The 23,669-nt window shown below is 44.2% G+C and overlaps 1 protein-coding gene across 6 annotated transcripts in view; it reads right to left on the bottom strand.

The window, feature by feature from the left end:
• The window catches only part of ZNF827 (zinc finger protein 827), a 180,576-nt gene extending 158,614 nt beyond the window's left edge, over positions 1-21,962 (bottom strand). For 4 of the 6 annotated variants that reach the window (XM_067736748.1, XM_067736751.1, XM_067736749.1 and 1 more), the window contains exon 1: positions 21,290-21,958. In XM_067736748.1, coding sequence (XP_067592849.1) covers positions 21,290-21,332 — 43 coding nt within the window. In that variant the 5' untranslated portion in view covers positions 21,333-21,958. Of the gene's footprint in view, positions 1-21,289 lie in introns of all 6 variants that reach the window. The other 2 variants (XM_067736747.1, XM_067736745.1) reach the window with 2 other exon arrangements.
• Between the last annotated feature and the right edge of the window lie 1,707 nt (positions 21,963-23,669).

Genomic DNA, 23,669 nt, shown 5'->3' with positions numbered 1-23,669 from the left:
GTAGTGGGATTGCTGGGTCATATGGTAGTTCTATTTGTAGTTTTTTAAGGAACCTCCATACTGTTCTCCATAGTGGCTGTATCAATTTACATTCCCACCAACAGTGCAAGAGGGTTCCCTTTTCTCCACACCCTCTCCAGAATTTACTGTTTGTATATTTTTTGATGATGGCTATTCTGACCAGTGTGAGGTGATACCTCATTGTAGTTTTCATTTGCATTTCTCTAATGATTAGTGATGTTGAGCATCCTTTCATGTGTTTGTTGGCCATCTGTATATCTTCTTTGGAGAAATGTCTATTTAGGTCTTCTGCCCATTTTGGATTGGGTTGTTTGTTTTTTTGATATTGAGCTGCTTGTAAATTTTGGAGATTAATCCTTTGTCAGTTGCTTCACTTGCAAATATTTTCTCCCATTCTGAAGGCTGTCTTTTCATCTTGTTTATGGTTTCCTCTGCTGTGCAAAAACTTTTAAATTTCATTAGGTCCTATTTGTTTATTTTTGGTTTTATTTCCATTTCTCTAGGAGGTGGGTCAAAAAAGGACCTTCCTGTGATTTACATCATAGAGTGTTCTGCCTATGTTATCCTCTAAGAGTTTTACAGCCTTACATTTAGGTCTTTAATCCATTTTGAGTTTATTTTTGTGTATGGTGTTAGGGAGTGTTCTAATTTCATTCTTTTACATGTAGCTGTCCAGTTTTGCCAGCACCACTTATTGAAGAGGCTGTCTTTTCTCCATTGTATATTCTTGCCTCCTTTGTCAAAAATAAAGTGACCATATGTGCATGGGTTTACCTCTGGGCTTTCTATCCTGTACCATTGACCTATATTTCTGTTTTTGTGCCAGTACCATACTGTCTTGATTACTGTAGCTTTGTAGTATAGTCTGAAGTCCAGGCATCTGTTTCCTCCAGCTCCGTTTTTCTTTCTCAAGATTGCTTTGGCTATTCCGGATCTTTTGTGTTTCCATACAAATTGTGAAATTTTTTGTTCTAGTTCTGTGAAACATGCCAGTGGTAGTTTGATAGGGATTGCATTGAATCTGTAGATTGCTTTGGGTAGTATAGTCATTTTCACAATGTTGATTCTTCCAATCCAAGAACATGGTATATCTCTCCATCTGTTTGTGTCATCTTTAACTTCTTTCATCAGTGTCTTATAGTTTTCTGCGTACAGGTCTTTTGTCTCCTTAGGTAGGTTTATTCCTAGGTATTTTATTCTTTTTGTTGCAATGGTAAATGGGAGTGTTTCCTTAATTTCTCTTTCAGATATTTCATCATTAGTGTATAAGAATGCAAGAGATTTCTGTGCATTAATTTTGTATCCTGCTACTTTACCAAATTCATGATAGGAAATGATTTAAAACCCTATATTGAAGTATTTAAAGGAAAAGCAACAAAAACAAGAAAGAGATCTTATTCTAAGGGGCCAGATGTGCTTATTTAGATTTGTGGAAATCCACCAGATAGCCTTATCAGAGGGTTCCCAAATGCCACGCAGGCCAATGAGAGTTCACTCTTGTATCTCTCTGCTTAGGGCTCTGGGAAAAAGCAGGATGGTTTAGCAGCGGACAGAGCACTGAGCTCAGATCCGGGGACCTGGGTTCCAGGCTGAATTTGGAACTTACCAGGTATGTAACTCCTGATGTTTATTTAACAAAAACTGGACGGCCTACTAAATACCAATCCATAGACTGGATGTTATGACCACAGAGATGAACCAGACAGTTATGGGACACTCCCTCCCATTACTCAGATCCCTTGTCTGTAAAGTAGGATAATAACACCTGCTCCCTCTCCCAGGCCCCGTGGTCCTGCAGAGATGGCAAGGCTTGTGCAAACCGCCAAGCACAGACAACACTGAACTAGACAACTACAGATTCTCCTCCTTTTAAGTACATAACATATATGAAACTTCAAGAATTCACCCAGTTGATAAAATGAGGTGACAATAGGTTTTGCCTAACCAAAAAAACCACATTTCTAGAACATGAAGCAGCATGGCAAAACAGAAAGGGCACAAGCCTTGGCACCAGAAAATGCCACTCGAATCCCACTGTGCCTCCTACTAGACCCTACCAACATCTACAGGCCCACTGTCTCATGTGTAGAACAGGATATTAATACCTGCAATTTCATAGGGTCATTGTCAAGGTAAATCAGAATTATGTAAGTAAAGTATTTACATAGAGTTAGCACGTAGTGAATATAGTTTTCCCTTTCTCTCCCTCCCAGGCACCTAGAAATCTCAGATGACAGAACAGTGTATTTTAAATAGCAGAGCTTACCTCAAAATTGTTGCTATTGCTACCCAGCTCTATATCATAATCACCTCAACCAAAAAGGGCAGGAAACTTCTGGTTGTTATGACCATGGAATCCAGATGCAGAATATGCCCCGTCATCAGGAAAATCTTACAGTCTTGGCACAGATTGAGGACAGACATGGAGAGCAGCAGCCAGTAACAGAGGGGAGACTCTACAGTCTGGAATGCCACAAACTTCCAACCACAAAAGTGCTCTCTGGCACTCAGATTGTGGTACCCCCCTGTGGTGCAGGCCATGGCCCCTGTTCTTGTCGGCAAGTCTCCTCCAGAAGCACGTGACTTTCTCCAGTCATCGCTAGGCCACATCCATGGGAAGGTTCGTGGCACTGTTCATCACCTCCACCCAGCCCAGTTAAACAATTCAGGCGAATCGTTTTCTCATTTCTGAGAGAGGAAGATAGCAGGAGATAGTCCCCCAAGTCCTTTCTACCCCTATAACCCTTTGATTCTGTGACCCGTTCTTAACTTCTCCATTCGTTCATTCAACAATGTTGATGGAACACCTCCTATGTCTTGGATTCTGTGACCCATTCTTTCATTCATTCATGCATTCATTCACTCATTCATATATTCAATAATGTATATAGAACACCTCTTATCTTTGATTCTGTGACCTGTTCTTAACCTCTCCTTTCATTCACTTATTCAACAATATTCACTGACCACTTACTATATACCAAGTACTGTTATGTGCAAGGATGTACAAAAACGAGTAAGAAATAATCCATGCCCCAAGCTTATAGTCAATAAGGACATAGACGAATAAGCAATTATAATGTGACATGGGAGGTATTATGAGAGATCCATGGGAAACATGGGAGGGGATGCCTAATATGCCTAATTCTGGCTGGGAGGTGGGACAATGATGGGGGGAGGGGAGGCAGGGAAGGTTTCTCAGAGGACTGAGTGTTGAAGGATAAGAAGAAGGTTATCAGGCCAATCAGATGGGTTGAAGACATCCCAGAAGTAGGGAGAAGAATATGCCAAGGTAAGGAGATAGAAGCATGGCGGTCTGCAAAAGAGATCACTCGATATGACTGAAATAAGGGATATACAGGAGGGCATACAGGAGGGATATACAGGAGGGCAGAAGAAAGGGGGCTCAAAAGATGAAGCATCTTCTATACTTTGCTAAGAATAGCAAACTTTATCCTTTCAGGGAATGCCTAAAAGATCCTAAATGAGGATTATCTGGATTACATGAGTCTTTTAGAAAGTCTACAGTGTAAAGACTGGATTATACAGAGGCTGGGGTGGGGGAAGAGGAGATGAGACTGAGGCAAAAAAGATCTTAATTCTTAGGGTAGAAAATAACAACATAAATGAAAGCAGTGGTGGGGAGGGTGCGTGATGAATGCTAGAGATATTTTGGAAGTAGAATTAAAAGACTTGGTGGTCCATTTGATGTGGAAGGAAAGGAAATGGGTCGCATGTAGGATTACACCCAGGTTTCTGACTTGGGTCGGTGGGTTCATGAATGGTGGGGACAGCAGCCCAGAAAGGGATCACAAGAAGACCAGAAATCCTCCCAGCTCCCCAGGCCTGAAAATCTCAGGCATCTCCGTACGCAACAATACACTCTCCACAATAAATCATGCTGAACCCGTGGTATCCACAGGAGTTCTCCTTCTCTAAGGCGGTACCAGGAGGTCACAGGATGAACATGGACATCTTCATAGATCAACGTTTGGACATATGTATTTGTGGGGAAGAAAAGTAATTTAACTGCTAAGTTTATTTAAAACATTATTTTAAAACAACACATGTTATAGAGTAAAATGCCTATTTTCATCCAAATTTGCAGATGGAACAAAAGACTTTGAAGATACTTCAAAGAAACCTCCTAGAGGCTGAGAACCCTTGCGAGAGAAGGGTCCCCTGCCTTTGGGGTTCTTCAGTGCAAACAGCCACAAAGTGCTACATTGTAACATTATCAAGCAAAGCTGAGGAAGCAGAAACACGGAGACTTGGCATTCCCGTTCCCGTGCAGGCACCTTGGAGAGGTGGTTCTCAAAGTGTGGTCTGTGGACCCCCAGGGGTCTCTGAGACCCTCTCAGGGATCCTCAAGATCAAAACTGTTTTCATAGCAATACTAAGATATTATCTGCCCTTTTCACTCTGTTAACATTTGCGCTGATGACACAAAAGCAATGGTGGGTAAAATGCTGCCACCTTAGCTCGAATAGAGGCAGTGGCACCAAAGCATCCTAATAATCACTGCCCTCTTCACCACCACACACTCACAGTAAACACACACACACACGCACACACACAGAAAACAAAACAACCCTGCCAGTTTCACTTAAGAATGTCTTTGGTGGGGGACTTCCCTGGCGGTCCAGTGGTTAAGACTCTGAGCTTCCAATGCAGGGGGTGTGGGTTTGATCCCTGCTCATGGAACTAGGATCTCACAAGCCGTGCAGAGTGGTCAAAAAGAAAAAAATTAGGGCTTCCCTGGTGGCGCAGTGGTTGAGAGTCCGCCTGCCGATGCAGGGAACACGGGTTCGTGCCCCGGTCCGGGAAGATCCCACATGCCGCGGAGCGGCTGGGCCCGTGAGCCATGGCCGCTTAGCCTGCGCGTCCGGAGCCTGTGCTCCACAATGGGAGAGGCCACAGCAGTGAGAGGCCCGCGTACCGCAAAAAAAAAAAAAAATTATATATATAAAAAAAGAGTATCTTTGATGAAACAGCAGTAGAAATTATTAATTTTATTAAAGATTGACCCTTGAGTAAACTTTTAAAAAATATTAAATGTAATGAAATGTGTGCAAAAAGCACTTCTGCCACGACTGAAGTACGATGGCTGTATCTAGGAAAAGTACGTGTGTGATTGAGTTGGGAGCAGAACCAGCAACTTTTTTCTTGGAATATCACTTTTTTTTTTTTTTTTGCGGTACGCGGGCCTCTCACTGCTGTGGCCTCTCCCGTTGCGGAGCACAGGCTCCGGACGCGCAGGCTCAGCGGCCATGGCTCACGGGCCCAGCCGCTCCGCGGCATGTGGGATCTTCCCGGACAGGGGCACGAACCCGTCTCCCCTGCATCGGCAGGCGGACTCTCAACCACTGCGCCACCAGGGAAGCCCTGGAATATCACTTTTAACTGACAAACTTTGGTCATTCAAATTTGGGTATGTGGCAGGCAGTTTCTTGGAAATGAATGAAGTAAGGTTGATACTTCAAGGAAAAGCTGACAGCATTTGTAGCCAACGATAAAATTCAAGCTTTCAAGCAAGAATTAAAATTTTGGAAAACCCATACCCTACACTGTGAACTTGACAGTTTCCCAATACACTTTTCAAATAAGACCAGTGTTGACATTAATAAATTTTTTATACTGTATAATGAAATGTTTCAACATTTGGTAGATCTACAGAACTTAGTGAAACAATCCTTTCCAAATAACTCACGTGTGATGGTACATACATGATGATCCATTCAAACTGCAGTATAGACCAGTAGGTTTTAATGAAACTGAATACAAAAAATTCATGGAAATGGTTTCAGATTCCACATTACAATGAACTAAGCTAAGGGATAGCTTTAAGAAGCTCCCTCTTTTTGAGTCTTGGCAAAGTACCAAAGAATAGCCGTAATTATCTGAAAAGGCTATTACACATCTGTGTGAAGCCAGATTTTCTTCCTATATTCCATCCAAAACAACACGCTGCAATTGACTGAATGCAGCAGCAGATATGATCATCTTGTCAGACGTTAAAGAGATTTGTAAAATTATGAAATGATACCACTCTTCTCACTAAAGTTTTTTGGAAAAAGGTATTTTTCATAAAAATATCCTATTTATAATGAACAGATAATGGGTTATAACCATTATTTTTAACAATAAAAATATTTAATTTCTTTTTTTTTTTTTTTTTCGGTACGCGAGCCTCTCACTGTTGCGGCCTCTCCCGTTGCGGAGCACAGGCTCCGGATGCGCAGGCTCAGCGGCCATGGCTCACGGGCCTAGCCGCTCCGCAGCATGTGGGATCTTCCCGGACCGGGGCACGAACCCGTGTCCCCTGCCCCGGCAGGTGGACTCTCAACCACTGCGCCACCAGGGAAGCCCTAATTTCTCAATTTTAATCTCTGTTATGCTATATAGAGATGGATACAATGCATATACACAAAAGCTCTTCGAAGTCCTCAATAACTTTTAGGAGGTCCCAAGACCAAAATATTTGAGAACCAGCGTCTTAGAGAAATTTTCACTCAGGCCAAAGAGATATATACTTGTATGCTCACAGCAGCACTCTTCTAACAGCAAAAAGTAGAAACAAACCACACACCCTGTGGTATGTTTCTACAGTACAATACTAGGGAGCAGTGAAAATGAATGCACCACGGCTAAATGCATCAACATGAATACATCGCACAAAGGTAACAGTTGGATGAAAATCCAAGGTGCGGAATGCGTGTTATTTGCCAACTTTTTAATACATTTATATTTTATAAATTTCAAAGACAAGCGAAACTGAATATGGTAAAGCTATAGAGAAAAAGCTAGAGGAATGATCAACAGAAAATTTAGGAAAATGGGAACAGGTAGCGGGAGCAATTTGCTAGCGTTGAAATCTGTTAGATTGGGCAGTAGGTTTATTAATGTTCGTTTAACCATAATGCTTCATTATAGATGTATGAATGTTAGATACATTATTTTTTGTAAATGGCACATACTTTGCAACCTCCAAAGGGAGACGCTGCATTAGAGCTTTCTCTGCCAAAGGAAACCAAAGACGTACGGAAGGGGTGGTTGGAGGAGGGGCAGGGACTAAGCCCTGGCGGAGGGTCTGTAGCACCGGCCCCAGAGAACCCCATCACTGGGGCAGGTCTCTTCTCGGGCACCTTCAGTGGTCACAGCCACTGCCATCCATCTACTTTGGTTTTTCAATAGCCCTCCCTACTTAAAAAGGCCATTTCTTCCTTCAGGCCATCATCCTCCATCTCCATCTACAGCACAATGAAAAAACTACCAAATTTCACTGTTGATTTTGTGCTGTATCCAAAACACTAAACGTAACCAGCAGAATCTCTTATCACCTGGGCCAGCTCCTACTACATTTTTCCTACTTCCTATCCTTACATCACCAATATGCCCGCTCTGGCTGAACGAAGTTCCTTAGTGTCTCCTGCCTACTTCTGGTTTATTTCAACCTCTTTTGGCTAATGTTATTTCTTCTGCTTGGAACGTTCTTCTCTCGTCTCAAGATCTAAATCCATCACATCCTTGAGGATGCTTTAGGTACCAATCCTCTCCAAGAATCTTCTACCCATCACTCTTCCTCTGAGTTTCCTCAAACATTTACACACCTAATTCATATATTATTGTCTTGTACCTGTTGGCATATTGATTTGTACTTATCCTCTGTGATTGTTTCGTGTCAACATTTGAAAGAACTGTCAGCACAGACTGCATTCTAGACAACTTTTATGAGCCGGGTAAATGCTCAAAACTTTTTCTTAATGAATGAGCACCAAGTAGGGACTCCAACCCTCAGCTGAACAAATCCTCGCTGCTCTAATGTGTGTCGACATCCACGTATCCTTATTCCCAAAAGGCTTTCAACTCACCATACTGAAAGATGTTCTCTCCCCGCTGTAGGAGCAGATTTCCTGTTTTATAAGAGAAACCAAGCAAAGAAGCATTTGCTCGATAGAATTCTCAACATTTCTGCACCCCGTCTCACCCCCTCTTTACTTGCAGTCCTTAAAAACATCACCCTTGACAGCTGGTGGAACCAGCTTCTTTGTAAACACAAGATCTTCTGTTTCATTTGTGGGCAGTTTTATTTATTCAACAGGCCTTTATCTTAAGAAACCAAAGTTATCTTCCCTATAACTTCTACCCTGTGGGTCCTAGTCTCTGTTTTCTGCTCAGCATTTCAGAAATCTATGAAAATACTTTTCAAGCTGAATTTTAGTTATTTGTTTCCATCTCCTTCTCTGCCTGCTTGGCTCTGAGATCCTTGTGAGCCGGGACCATGCTCTGTTCAGCTCCACAGATCCTTAATCCCTGGCACAGAAACACTCAGTTACTGCTGCCTGAATGAATGAATGGATGGATGGATGGGTGGATGGATGAATCAAGTATCAGTTAGCAGACACAAGGTGAAAATTTAGGATGAGTGACAATTCAGAGTAAGTTTACTCCCTTTTTCACTTGACAGAACTTCATATATTTCAATGTAGCTACCATGCACAATTTTTATCCACCCTCACTTTTTTCTTCGAATTAAATACTCCCAATTGCCTCAATAGTAAATTCCTCACATGATGATTTCAAGAGCCTGCAACATTCTAGTTGCCTCCCTTCTGGTGAGCAGTTTATCAATGTCCCCCTTTAAATCAGGGCACTCAATCTGGGATTCACTATTATGCATGTGATCTAATCAGTTCACAAGGCCAATGTTATCACCCTTGTCCTGAATTCAGTACTTACATTAATGTAGCCAACTCTGCTGAAATGCATCCATTTTTCAAATGATGGCTGAATTTTAAATATTGTTTGTTGATTAATAGCAGTTATCTCTGGGGGTGTAAGTTGGGAAACGAGACTTTCACATCTTACTATAAATATTCCTGCATTGCTTTAATTATTTATACTAAACATGCACTCCTTTTGTCATTAAAAGCCAATATAGATTTTTAAGAATAAATTAATAAACAGTTAATATCTGTGATTTCCATGGTTCCAGTCTCATGGAGTACACAAGTCATATTTAAAATACGTGTACTCTCTACTACGTATAAAATAGATGACTAATAAGAACCTACTGTATAGCACAGGGAACTCTACTCAATGCTCTGTGGTGACCTAAATGGGAAGGAAACCCAAAAAACGAGGGGATATATGTATACGTATAGCTGATGCACTTTAATGTACAGCAGAAACTAACACAACATTGTAAAGCAACTATACTCCAATAAAAATTAATAAAAAAAGAAAGGAAAATAAAAATAAAATACATGTATTTTTTTCTTCTCTTTTGTATATATTTCTCATCTATCAACATGTATTTGAGTAGCCACTGGTACACAGCACTTCTAACTGTGATCTAGCCATCCAGCCAACCCAAGCCCTACTTCTAGATTATGAAATTCCTCTCTTCCTATAAATGTCAGAAAGCAGTTCACTATAATTTGATTTCCCTCTTTCTTAAGGTTAGATTAAAACCCAGTAAGTTATTATTGGAGTTTTGCTTTCCCCTAGAAGGGAGAAATCCTATAGCACATTTCCGGAAAATTTCCTGAAGCATAGGGTGTCCCACACTCTGTTTCCTTCCAAATACAGCTGTGTTTCATGCTCCAGAGAGGATTGTTGGGTTAACAAGTAGGGCCAAACAAGCACAGAATAGAAAACAACTCACAATTCTAGGCCATTACATGAAGGCAATGTTCTCCACGTGGAGCACATAATTCAGACCCCAGAAAGTACATCACTGCATGTGACTCTATTCTATGACCCTCTGCTTAGTCTAAGGTCAAAATAAATCTCTGAGGAAAGAAATATGATTGGTGGCACAAGTTTTTGTGAATCATAGGGCAACGTATGTGTTCCATCAGCACCTAGGGGGCCTCCTGCAGTGGAGGGTCTGAGAGGAGGTGCAGGTGGTGAAGGTATATCCTTCAAGCTTGAGACCCCGTGAAGGTTTCACAGACCTCAGAGCAGCTCTGAGCCCAGAGACCCGCCCTTCACAGGGCTCCAGCCTTTCATAGTACTCGCGCCGGTGACCTCTCAAGCTGGTTTCTTCCTCCCTGTGGCCCAGTTTCCAGGTCTGTCCAATTGGTAAGAGGAGGGGCTCTTCCCTGCCTGCCTCACAGGCAGATGGTATCGACGAAAATGTTTATATAAGCATTATATAAAAAGAAGGTGTGGCTAATGTACTGTTACCCATTTTACAAGACGGCACTCCGCCAAGTACAGAGAGGCCAAGTGACTTACCCAAGGTCACAACGCTAGTGAGAAACCCTGGTGATTGTGGTGGGAGAAGGTGACAGAGAAGACTAGAATCTGTGTCTCCTGCTTAGTACAGGTCCTTCCCTGAACCTCTGGCTTCTGATCCGGAGGAGTTGGAGTCAATTATTCAGATCCATGAGCTATTTTTAAAGGTTTTAAGAGTTTAACAGATTCTCATCAATAAGCTGCCCAGACTCAAAATCATGCCTTTATTTTTGGCTGACATGGCATCAGCCCAGAGTGGGAGTTCTGGTTAGTTCAAGGGTCCTCAACTCTTGCTACCCATTTGTATCACCTGGGGAGCTTTTAAAGGATGTCCATGCCCAGACTCCACTCTGGGCCAATTAAGTTTAAATATCTGGGGGGTGTTTGCATTTTTAAAATCTCCCAGGTGATTATAATGGGCTACCAGGGTAGAGAACCACTGGGTTGGCAGATTATGATCAGAAACTGAGAGGCAACAATAGTTGTCACTGACTGATTACACAGCACAGTTAAAGCAATCGTACTGGGATCCTTAGTTGAAAGAAATTCCCAAAAAAAAAAGACAAGAAAGAAATTCACACCTCGGGTGTCTTCACGTGGCCAGCATTTACTGTGCATATACTATGTGCCAGACACGAATCAAAATATCTACACGTATGAACTCACTTTGTCCCCATAGGACCTACGACGTTTTCCCAATTTACAGATGAGAAAACAGGCAAACTGTAGAAACGTGCCAAGGTCACAGCCAAAATGTGGGACAGCCAGGATCGAACTCACGTGTCTAGCACCAGGATCTTAATCCCGACCGCAGACAGATTCCTGATACTGTCATAGGATGTGGTTTATAGTGCCCTAGCTTCAGTGATGAATTAAAAGATTACAGAATATTGGGGAATATAGAACAGTTTCTAATCCAAACGCCTGTGGGGGCTGGGAGATAAGACACTTCACGGGGGTGGACAGATGTACATGCAGACGGGGACACGGCAGCCCAGTGGCAGGAACTGTGGCAGACTGACGAGCACATGCCAGGGAAGGGAGACAGCCGCCACCGACGGCAGCAGATTGTTGCCATGTGGGGAGGTGGCCTGGTGCTGCTTGCTCGTCCAAGTTTTCAGAAGAAGCTGGAAATCTGGATTTGTATGTGAAACCGACCACTTCCAAATGCTGTCTCGAGTTTTTAAACATACTGTATGAGGCAAAACATATCAGTGGGCCACTAGCTTGTGACTTCTAATATCATCCATAACACACACACAACACACACATACAACACACACATACCCCAACCCTTCTTTTAAAATTCTTGAAAAATAGATACATGTATATGTATAACGGAATCACTTTGCTGTACACCTGAACCTAACACAACACTGTTAATCAACTATGCTCCAATATAAAATTAAAATTAAAAAGAACCCTAAATCAGCTAATGTTCTCTTGGTTTGGTCCTCTGCAATTAGAAACAGCAGACCCTGTCTTTCCTTCTTTCTGTGCAAAATGTGAACTATTACCTATGGAACACATAGAAAACCCAATGGAAATTTCCCCTGGGTAATTTTAATCAGTGGACTGACTGGTAAATCAATGAATAAATAAACTTTTATTAAACACTTATTTTCTCATTTGAATCTCAGTGAAAGTCTGGGAATGTGGATTTACTATCATCACTTTACAGTAAAACCCAGTCAAAATTCATATGATTATTACACAATTTAGATATAATTCAGTCAAATCATACACACAGAGGAACTTGTTCCTCTAGTAAAAGTCTAAAGTAATATTGTTGGCCTATGAAACAAGTACTTGTCAAGCCCTATTATATAGCCTTATAAAAGAATTTTACCATATTGTATTATTACTCTATGAGATACATGGAAATTCTTTTTAAATAATAATAAACACAGACATCATCAAAAAGTTCTGAGGCAGATATGCCTACAGTGTAATCACAAACTAAGCAAATGGAAACATTTCATATACTTAATAATAGCTAATCTTTCTTGAGCTCTTTCTACAAAGCAGCCACTAATTAGGTATGGCTTTGTGTGTGTACATAATATTGACATTTATATAGGTATTCAATTAATACGTACAATATCCCTATGATATAGGGACTGTTATCACTATTGAAAGATGAGGAAACCAGAGAACAGGGAAGTTAAGTAATTTGCCCAAGGTCACACAGCTAGTTAGTGTCAGAGCTCAGATCTAAACAGCTTGGCAGCAGAGCCTGTACACTGGACCACTACTCTATGACCTTAAAAAGCATGTACGGTCTCCATTTTTTACTTAAGATGTACTGTATACAGTAGACATAGTGAAAAGAGGGCAAAAATCACATGATATTTTCTCTCTCTCGTTACAAAACAACAACAAAAACTTTTAAAAATACACCACCAAAGGAAACCATAAGCAAGACAAAAAGATGACCCTCAGAAAGGGAGAAAATATTTGCAAATAAAGCAACGGACAAAGGATTAATCTCCAAAATATACAAACAGCTCATGGAGCTCAATATCAAAAAAACACAAAAATCTCAATTAAAACACGGGTGGAAGACCTAAATAGACATTTCACCAAAGAAGACATACAGATGGCCAAGAGGCACATGAAAGGATGCTCAACATCACTAATCATTAGAGAAATGCAAATCAAAACTACAATGAGGTATCACCTCACACTGGTCAGAATGGCCATCATCAAAAAATCTACAAACAGTAAATGCTGGAGAGGGTGTGGAGAAAAGGGAACCCTCTTGCACTGTTGTGGGAATGTAAACTGATACAGCCTCAGTGGAGAACAGTATGGAGGTTCCTTAAAAAACTACAAATAGAACTACCATATGACCCAGCAATCCCACTACTGGGCATATACCCAGATAAAACCATAATTCAAAAAGAGTCATGTACCAAAATGTTCATTGCAGCACTATTTACAATAGCCAGGACATGGAAACAACCTAAATGTCCAACGACAGATGAATGGATAAAGAAGATGTGGCACATATATACAATAGAATATTACTCAGCCATAAAAAGGGACGAAATTGGGTCATTAGTACAGATGTGGAGGGACCTAGAGTCTGTCACACAGAGTGAAGTAAGTCAGAAAGAGAAAAACAAATATCATATATTGACACATATATGTGGAATCTAGAAAAATGGTACAAATGAACCTATTTGTAGGGCAGGAACAGAGACACAGACGTAGAGAACGGACCTGTGGACACAGAGTGGGGAAGGGGAGGGTGGGACAAATTGGGAGATTAGGAATGACGTATATACACTACCATGCGTAAAATAGCTAGTGGGAACATGCTATAAAGCACAGGAAGCTCAGCCCGGTGCTCTGTGACCACCTAGATGGGTGGGATGGGGGGTGGATAGGAGGGAGGTCCAAGAGGGAGGGGATATAGGTATCCATATAACTGATTCACTTTACTGTACCGCAGAAACTCACACAAAATTGTAAAGCAATTATACTCCAATAATAATAAAAACAAGTCAATAAATAAAATATACCACCAGACAACCCAAGACACTGGCACTACGTAACTTTAGAAAAATCTCTCCCCCTCCTCAAGTACAGCAGCTTGTTTCAAAAGCACAGATAAGCAGGCTGCTGCTGATCTGTCGTGGAAAAGACCATCTTCCCTGGGCTTCTCCGTTCCCCTTTGAAAGCCAACCTCTTCAGAGCACTCCAAACGATTCATCCCGAGACGCACATTTCTCTCACCCTTCGTCTTTTTCCCTTCACAGCTCACTTCTAATGGGGCTCTAACCACTTTTCTGACCCATGGAGAAATTACAGGAAAGAGGGAGAGAGAGAGAGAGGGATTATTTTGGGGTTGGCTTTTTCAGGCGCAAGCCTCGGAGAAGGTCCACACATTCCTTCCTTGCTGGGAGATAGAACTTGGCTGAATTTGGAATTTCTTAAAAACAGAAGCAAGAGTACCTAAGCCTTAGTCACTTAAGAACTCAAGGGAGCTTCAGTGGTAGAAGTTTTTTAACAAGAAGGGAAGGGAAGGCTGGAAACAATATCCTTTTTAGGCACACAGAATCTGCTGCATTTACTATAACTCTGGGTCAGTCTGTGAAAAACAGAGTGGCTAAAGGCCTCATGCTGATTTCAGACCGTGGGCGTGTATCACTGTACATTTTATAAAATTAGCTACAGGGCAGCTTCTGTGTATGTGTGTGTGTGTGTCTGTGTGTGTGTGTGTACACAGGCAGTGAGGCTGACTTTTATAAAATAAACAACGATATGCACCCATGCAGCTAAAGATTAGTATCAAGCCGGTCTGATTTTAATTTATGAAACTACCTTGTAGCTACAGTGATTCTATCCCAAGGTGGGTCCTTGGGGAATGATAAAGCCGTCTGAGAGGCCCCTGCTTCAGCATCTAGACATATATACTATTCTCTAATATCATAAAAATGTAATGTACAGATGGAGGAGAGAAATACAAAACTTGCTCCTAAACAGAAGGGGGAAAGCAGCTAGAAACTTCAGCCCATGAAATCTCTTACCTATTTCTAAGGTTTGTGCTTTGCACATTAGTTTCTTATAAAATATGACGAAAGACATTTCAGCTACCATAAACCATAAAGTATTTTGTACACATGGCCCTAGATGGTGTGCATTACTGAGCTACACCTAGAAAGTAGGAAATAGAAAAGAGCCCATCAGAAACAGGACACAGCATCTTCCCTGACAATCTGCATCTCTAAAATGTGACTCTAGAGTGCCTTTACTGAGGCCAAAGCAGTAACGAAATCTGATGGATAAAAAACCAGAAAACAACCCCCCCCCCACATGTCTTCCCATCACTAGGCCTGGTCTGGATTTCTTTCAGATAAGAGGAAACTCAAAATCTACTCCTTCACCACAAAGCTCATGGTCTTGTAAAAACCTTCTGCTAGAAAGCCTTTCACGCCCCCAAAAGTCCTATTTTGTAGGTCACACTCTCATTATCTTGTTCTGCGATCAGTCTGATTAAATTATAGAAAATTACTAACACATCACTCAGAATAGAGAGATAAGCTCCAGCCTGTTGTGTTTGTTTTTCGGTCCTCCTGTCCTAATACTCCAGCAGATATTTAAAAAGGAAGCGTGGAGGAGAGACGAGGCAACTTCAAACGAGGAAAGCGAAAGGATATATTAACCTCCTCCCAGGACTAAGCTGCCCTCAGCTTTCACAGAGGGCATTACTGACCAGTCACGGAAACCAAGAGAGCTTTTTCCACTCTGACAATCTGGGCTCCACCATCATTTCCTTCGCACCTTACCATCTTTTGAGTCCAAAGACACCACTTTGCACGAAGTGACCAGGGTTAGTGCTACCGGATGAGTTTTTCTCTTCCGGGGAAACGAAGTCATTCAGACACAATCTGAACTACTGGGATTACTAAATAAACTGCTTTACCTACACATTTCGAATCTGGTCTTTCCTACAAGGACATCTTGACATTAATTAATTAATCCTTGTATTGTAAACCAACTTGTGACCCCAGGAGAAGCCTGCTTGGTTACTCCATCAGTACAACAAGATCCCTTGGCTGTTTCCACAGCCTTTTTGTCCATCTAATTTTATAAGCCTCGCGAGATCAAGACTTTCCACACCTCCCTAGGAACTCTCCTAACAGGCCATTCAAAGACTCTGAAAACTCAAATGCACAGCAAGCTCTAACACTGGCCGAAAGCTGTCCAATTTCTACTTCCCCAACGTGATTTATTAACACCTGGTGCAGGAGACTCGTCAGTTCACACCAGCTGTGTCATCCCCAGAGCGAGATGGCAACACGTAGACAAATTAAAAATCAATTTTTTTATTACAAACTATTTTGCAGCATTAGAAGGAAGGCGATTTTGAGCTATCTTCCTTATTTTAACAGCAAAGCTCAGTGGACCCTACTTACTGTATTAGGAATACATGGATTTCTTTCAGGAGAACAGATAGACACTTCTGCCCAGCATCAAGCTTTGTGGTAGCCCAGAACCATCCGAAGTGAAATACTTTTCTATTTCAGATTTTAAAAACTTCCCCATGGTTCCTGTCCTAGTCAGGAGGTACTGTCTGGTCACTGAAAAACTTTAATAAGAATAAGTAAGGGAAAGGGTTCAATCTTCTACCTTCTATCTTTCAATAGACATAGAAAGACCCATAAAAATATAAAAATAAGGGATCCTGTCGCTTTTCAGTCATCTTGTTTCCCAATTTTACTAGAAAGCAAGAAAGAATTTTTAAAGTTTTGTTCATGACGAACACAATAACCTGTTCTGGTCTTGACCCACAACTGAGTAAACAGTGAAAATACTGGAATAACAAAACAACTGTTTTATGAACTTTTCCTTTGTGCTCCCCCTCGGGAATAGGCATCGGGCAGCTTTCCAATGATAAACAGAAGCGAATCTAAACTCATACCCGTTTAGGGGTAAGTTGAAGCTAATGAGGAAATCTTAAAAGTGCTGATGGTACCGATGGTCAAAGGTTTTACAGATGCAACAAACACACCCCTTTCCCTCTCCAGTCTGTGATCCCAAATGGAACGATGTTCACAAAGGGCCGAGCCCCGGGCCTGGCAAACAGTCACCGTATCAGTTTCCCTCTCTTCCTCTTTCTCAGGCTGACAAACATTTTTAAACTCTGCAGCTCGGGATTCTGCTAAAGATAAGCACATTGTATAGCTCCAAGGACCTCTAGGACATTTTTTTGGAACATGGTATCGGACCCCGTTAGTGGAAAGAACTTTTGTAAAAGAGCCATCAATTGCAGCAGAGTCGTATTTAAATCCCAAAATGATAATTACTGCTCTAGGCCAAGAAATAAAGGCTTTAGTTCGAATAATAATTTTGAAATCCACTTCTCAAAAATAGTTTAGGTTTAACACCCTTGGTTGGGGGTCACCTCCGAAAGCTAGCGCCGCTCGCCTTTTTGATTGGCAGCCAGTAGGATCACCATTCAATTGTATAGGACAGTCCATTTGTTTTTCTGCATATGTATGAGGCCCACATAACAAAAACAAACACACACACACTTACTTCAGAGGCCCAGGAGGAAAGGACTGTGTAGAATTTTAAATCAGAAATCTAACGCTTAGGTTAGTAGTGTCAGGTTAAAGGCTCGCCCATCCCCAAAGCTAATTCGGTTCTGAACAGTCCCATGGGTGTCTAGTTGAACAGAAGGAGCTAGGAAACCTTAGCAGAACGAAGCCCAGCCTGGGGAATTGCTGGGACTCCGTGCCAGGGGCTGAGGCTCACCCCAGACTTGGTATCAGATAATACCAAGTGCTAGTCTGGATTTCCAGGACTAATCTACTGGAGGGTGGAACTTCCAGGTTCCCTGGTGTCTGTGCTATAGGGTGGGAGGACTGTGGGCTTTGGAGGTTCCCCACTGTGGCTGGCTAGTATCATATTTAATAACACATAGAGTTTATTAGTAGCAATGGTTTATGGGGGGAGGGGTACATAGGCAAGGGGGGGGACCTAAGAGGAAGTGGAAAGCATCCTAAATTTTCTAGAGATGCAGTTATCACAAGTTTCTTTTCTTGTATTCTAATTTGAACTTCTTAAATGGGTTTACAGGTTCTCTAAATTCTAAAAACGTTACATCAATAGTGGCTCTTAAGTACTTGTGTTTACTCAGAAGGCTTTTTGGTTTCAAAAGCAATGCTCCCCATCTCATTCCCCCTCCCACCTTTCCCACCCTGAAACCCACGCATATCACTCCTTTCTTTTATGGAGAAATGTTAAGTCGGCCCCTATATAACTTCTTAAAAACTCAGGATGACAGTCTATCAGAGCAATCAACTCCCAACGCTCTATATTTTAACTTTGATACAAAACGGTTCTCCAGGGAAAGAAAAATCCGGCCGCCCCCCCCACCGCACACAAATAAACAAACAAATAAACAAAGAACTTAGCATTAAAACTGGAATTTAGGGCTACAATTATATTCTACATTAAATACAAATTAACACTAATTTGACCAAAGTCCACCCCACTGCAAGTTCTTTCAAGACTCACTCAGCACTTAGCAAGCCTTGGGTTACTATGTCTGAATTGCAAAATACACCATTTGCCCAGAAATTGCTCTTAGCTCAAATGCAAACTGCTCACAAAACATGTGTAAACTATGCTTAAAACAGGCAGCACACATCCACAAAAATCCATTCAAACCAAAGGTAAGTGGAGAAAGCTTCACAAATTAGGCTTCTCTTTAAAAACCGGAGGGACTTTTACGGTGTTTCCAAAAGGTTATTGCTTTTTACTTCAGTAAAAGTGGCTTTATGTGACTGAGAGAAGGAGTTGATTTTTTCTTTCTCTTTTTTTTTTAACTTGAGTGGATAACAGTATTCAATTAGAGAACAGGGTGGGAGAGACCACTCTCAAAATATAACTTAATCACCAGGCCCCAGCGCACTGGAGAGGCCCACCAAAACACACGAGCTAAAATGGAGCCTGAATTTCCTCTCAGACGGAGAGGGTAGTCGCACGAGGTCAGGGTCAAGGTCAGCAGCAGGGCAGGCTGCAGCTGCCCGACTGCACTACCCACAACGGGAGGGAAGGCGTTCCATCTCCGTCACAACCGAGCAGATAAATCCCTTCTCCCCTCCTACCCTCCCTCTCACCCCGCCAAGATTTTTTTTTAAGAAGAAAGGAAAATGACCAAATAACCTCACCGCCCTGGTTTTCGCACACAAGCTCATCAGCGCCCAAAGTTGCCATCTAAGGGCAAGTTCGCAGAGAACACTGAAGCCCATTTTGTCCGAGCAGGGCAAGCCTCCCCCGACGCCCCCCCAGGATTCCTGCCTCCTCTCCCTGCCCCCAAACGCCCCCGAAAAGAGCTGGGAACTGCGGCCGGCCGGCCATGTGCACGCACACACTTCCACCAACTGCTGCGAGTTTTCTGTGAATCGCAGCGCGGAGCCTCCCAACTCGCCCTCCCCGACTCCGCCGCCTTCTCCTTCCTCGCACAAAATTTCCCTACACACCCAGGCGCCTGCGAATGATTTTATGTGCATATATATTACATATGTGATATTATCCTCAGAACCTCTAGCGGGCAGGCGAAGAAAGGACTGCCCAGGGGCATTTTTTTTTTTTTTTTAAAGGAAGGGGAAAAAAAGCACAACCCAAGCCCTGTGCGTCGACTCCTGCGTACCGGGAAGGGGAAAGAAAGAGGAATGTTTGCGGAGCGGGCTGCCTGCGAGTGCCCTTGCTCGCCACTTCGGCCGCGGCCCGGGTGACACGGAGGCACGGGGGCGCCCGGCCCGAGCCACCCGCGCCCCCTGCCCGTCCCCCGGGCAGGCACCGCCGCGGAGATTTCGCGAGGGGGAGATCGATCGCGCTGCCTGTCTGCAGCGGAAACGCACACGCTCACACACAACCCCAGCCCGAGACACCATAACCTTAACCCTTCCCCCACCCTCCGTGAACTTCAGGTGACCGACCACGTCGGCCTGACACCCGGGCGGGCGGGCGCTCCGGCTCCGCTCCCGCCCCCAGCCCGGGTTTTGCAGGATCGGGCTCCAAGCAGCGCCAAACCGCCGGGAGAGAGGAGCAGTGCGGGGGGAGAGAAGAGAAATTGACCCTCCGTCTCCCCCGACCCCTCCCTCCGGCGCCTCCGGCGTCCCCTCCTCCCCGTCACCCCGCCCCACGCCTTCTCCCCTGCCCCCTCCTCCCTGCATTCAAGGAGCCGGGCGGCCCCGGGGGATATTTTTAGTTGCTTCTTTCTCCTTCACTTTTAGCTTTAGCAGCATCTCGGAACACTCAAAGCGGAGAAAGATTGGGGGGGGGGGGTGTGAGCTGGAGAGGGAGTGGGGGAAAAGTTAAGAGTCTCGCAAAGAAAAGCCGGAGGGAGGGCGGAGAGGGACCAGGGGCGCGGGTGGAGGAGGGGAAGGGGACCGGGCCGTGCCGGCGGTGTGTGTCTCCAGTTGGTGTGTGGCTGCAGCCGGGGAGGGCTGTGATGCACTTTAGTCCTGGACTCTGCTCAGGCTCGCCGGGGAGGGGGGTCTGAGAGCCCGAGTCTCGCCCGGCTCCGTCTGCTCCGACTGACCCCGCATTTTATTGCGGCCAGGAGCCCTGCTCCTCCCTCCCCTCGGCTCTGCAGGGACCTCGCGCGCCGCGAGCCGCCCTGCCTCCTGCCTCCGCCTCGGCGCAGCTCCCGCACCCCACATCCGCCCGCCGCTGCCGGGCCTCGCCCCCAGCCCGGCCGCCCCGCGCCCCCGCGCCCCGGCGCGCCCCCTCGCCCCGGCGCCCCGGGAGCAGCCGCCCGGCGGCGCGTGTGTACCCGTGTGTTTGTGTGCGGTGCCCCCACACCCTCCCAGCCGCTCCCGCCTCGCCCGCCCCCGACTCCCCTCCTCCGCCGCCGCCTCCTCCACCTCCGCCTCCTGCTCCTGCCGCCGCCGCTGCCGCCGGCGGCTCCGGGCCCGACCAGCCCCGGCGCAACCTTTAGCCGGAGACGGACCTCTCCCTGGATCCCGTACTCGGCAGGCGGCCGCGCGCCCTCGCCCCGACAACCCCAAACGCCATGTCACGGCCCCCAGCCCTCCGCGCGCCCCGACCCCCGCACCCTCAGGCACCGGGATCCGCAAGGAATTTCTTGTTTAAAAAGATTCCAACCTCTCCCACCTCCCCTCCACCCCCGATTAAAAAAACCCCGGCATCCACACTACTCCCCTCCTCCCTTCTTTTGCCCCCTCCCCCCAGCAACCCGGAGTGAGGAGGGGGAGGGGCAGGGAAAAGGGAAAAAAGCCCGATCTCAAGGAAAAAAAAGGGTGGAGGGGTGAGAGAAAGAAAGAAAAAGAGAGAGAGAATAGAAAGGGCACGGGGCTGATCATCACCAACATGGCTGCCTCAGCATAGACCTAAACGAGGAGTAACCCGGGCTGTGTCTTTGTCAGTTTCACCTCTGTAACCCTAAACTAATGCAGAAAACAACGGAGGAGGCTGCGGAGGGGAAAGAGGAGAGGGAGGGCGAGAAAATGGCACGAGAGGAGGTGGAGAAGGGATGACTTACGTGAGGGAAGGCGCTTGGGCTGCTCCTGCTTCCTCCTGGGCATTTTCCCCCTTTTCTCACATTCTCCTCCTTGGTTAATGTGAGATCAAATAAACCCCCGTGGGGGCAGAGAGGCAGACACTGGCAGGAGCGGGGAGGTAGTTGGGGGGCGCGCGGGCGGGCAGGGGGAAACCCCTTCTCTCCGGTGTGTGCAATGGGTTGAAGCTTGTTTCCTGGAGCCAGAAGAGGGGTTTTCTTCTTTTCTTTCCTTTCTTTTTTTTTTTCCTTTTTTTTTTTTTAATTTTTTGGTCGTGCACCTGGCTTGTCCCCGAGCGTAATATTCTTCAATGGAAACGGATCTAATAGGTGTGTGTGTGTGTGTGTCCTATGCTCGCGTGTGTGATGGGAGGTATAAATAAATGAGTGCCGGTGCGTCGGTGTCTATGGCCGCGCTCTGTGTCTCCGAGCCCCTAACACTAATGTCGGGATCAAAGGGCAGCGGCGGCGGCAGCACAGCTCACAGCTCGCTCCCTTGCTCTCTCGCTCGCTCTCTCTCTCGCTCTCTTTCTCGCTCTCTCTCTCTCTCCTCTCGCGCTCTCTCTCTCTCTCTCTCTCTCTCTCTCTCTGTCACACACACACACACAGAGGCACAGACTGAAGGAAAGAGCGAGAGCTAGACACACACACACACACACACACACACACACACACACACACACAGAGCAAAGAGGAAGGTGCCCTAAGGCTCCCAGGGCGGACTCAGGCTGGGATTTGCAACCGCTCTGTCTGGAAAGAATGGGGGGCGCGCGTGCGGGGGTGGGATGGACTTCTTCAAATTTATCCCGCTATTCGCCAGATCTAGGGGGAAAAAAAGTTTTTCCCACTCTTGAAACAACGATTATTTCATTATTCTTACTGATTTTTCGAGAGAAAATAGGTTTCTCTCGTAACTTTCTTTTGTTGATTAAACTACATAAATTCTTCAGGGTTTTGGCACTCAGAGAATTACTCTCTCACACATTCACCTTAAGTCTGTGGAGGTGACAGTCTTCCACGCACTCTCCAAAAACATTACAATAAAAATAACAAAAATAAAAATTAAAAAATAACATATGGTGACATCAATAACTAGGTTGATGGAATAAGTGCCCCGTTTTGGAGTGTCCAGTGGAGTTAAAACTGGAAAAGGCTGCCTAAATGAAAATTACAGCTCCTTGACAAAGGGGGAAAAATAAGATTAGGTCACCCCTGATGGTCGATTTAACTGCTACATGATACTCCTTCGGCAATCTTGACTTCTGAAATTTACTTTTTTCCCTGCTTTAATGCAGGTATGTGAAGCTTACCCTGAAGCAATTCCAGTTTGCATTGTGAGTTCAATATAGCAGTTTTCATTAACTGATACATACTTTCATTACTTTACAAATCACACATCTTTCTTCAAAGAGAGACATAAAGGGGAAAAATAGAAAAGGACGGGTCTCACTCCAGCACAAAAGGTACTTGGTGAAAGAGGACTGTTCTCTTTGTGACTTGCAGTCATTTGGATAAAAGTTCACTCAGAGGTTGTTAATGATTTAAACTCCAAAACCTGCTACTATAATTGAAGTAAAAACCAGTCTGAAGAAGAGTTGTTTCATAAAACTCTCTTTGTAAGAGAAAACTTTGAACTTAGCCGCATACATTATATGTCATGAGTCAGATGTAGCTAAAAAATAAAAAAGGTGCATTATTTAACTACATCTTCCCTTTTTAGCTTTTTCAGACCTCTGACTCATCATCTTATTATGTTAAATATTTTCTTAGAAATTTTAAAATAGACTTTTTCATCAAAGAAGGTGGAGGCACGGCAGAGATACAGAACATTAAAATGACACTCCGTACGCTTACACGGGTAGCTAATGCCTCTTTGAGGTTCTGACTGAATTATCACACCTGGAATGGTGTTCAAGACAGTCATGGGGGTTAAATCCCTACACACCCCCTTCAAAAATAACAAGAAGCTTTCGCATTGCACACTTTCATTGGAGAAGCTTAAAGAGTGTTATATCTCCCAAAAGATGTTTTTCATTGATAGTGAAATCTCAGGGTGAAACCCTCTGTGCCACTCCCCGGAAGGATCTAGCTTCCCAGTGACAGCTAATGCTATCTGACGCAGGTTTTGAAACACCTGCTTGAATTCAATCTAAAACCAAACAGAGAGCAGTCAAGTTTGAAATGGAGCATCACGCTTAAACCAACTCTTCCTTGAAAATTGGCTTAAGTAAACTGGTAGTTAAGTTTCCCCGAGTTCTAATTTGAAATAGAACTACCTTCCAACTCAGATCAAACTCAACTGGTGGCATGATTTTGACTACTGTCAGTAGCATTGGACGTGAAATTAGTGTATGAATGATAAATC

The sequence above is a fragment of the Pseudorca crassidens genome, chromosome 4 (assembly GCF_039906515.1).
Source record: "Pseudorca crassidens isolate mPseCra1 chromosome 4, mPseCra1.hap1, whole genome shotgun sequence".
NCBI lineage: Eukaryota > Metazoa > Chordata > Mammalia > Artiodactyla > Delphinidae > Pseudorca > Pseudorca crassidens.
The sequence above is the reverse complement of the archived record's forward strand: the minus strand, read 5'-3'. Positions and strand labels throughout refer to the sequence as shown.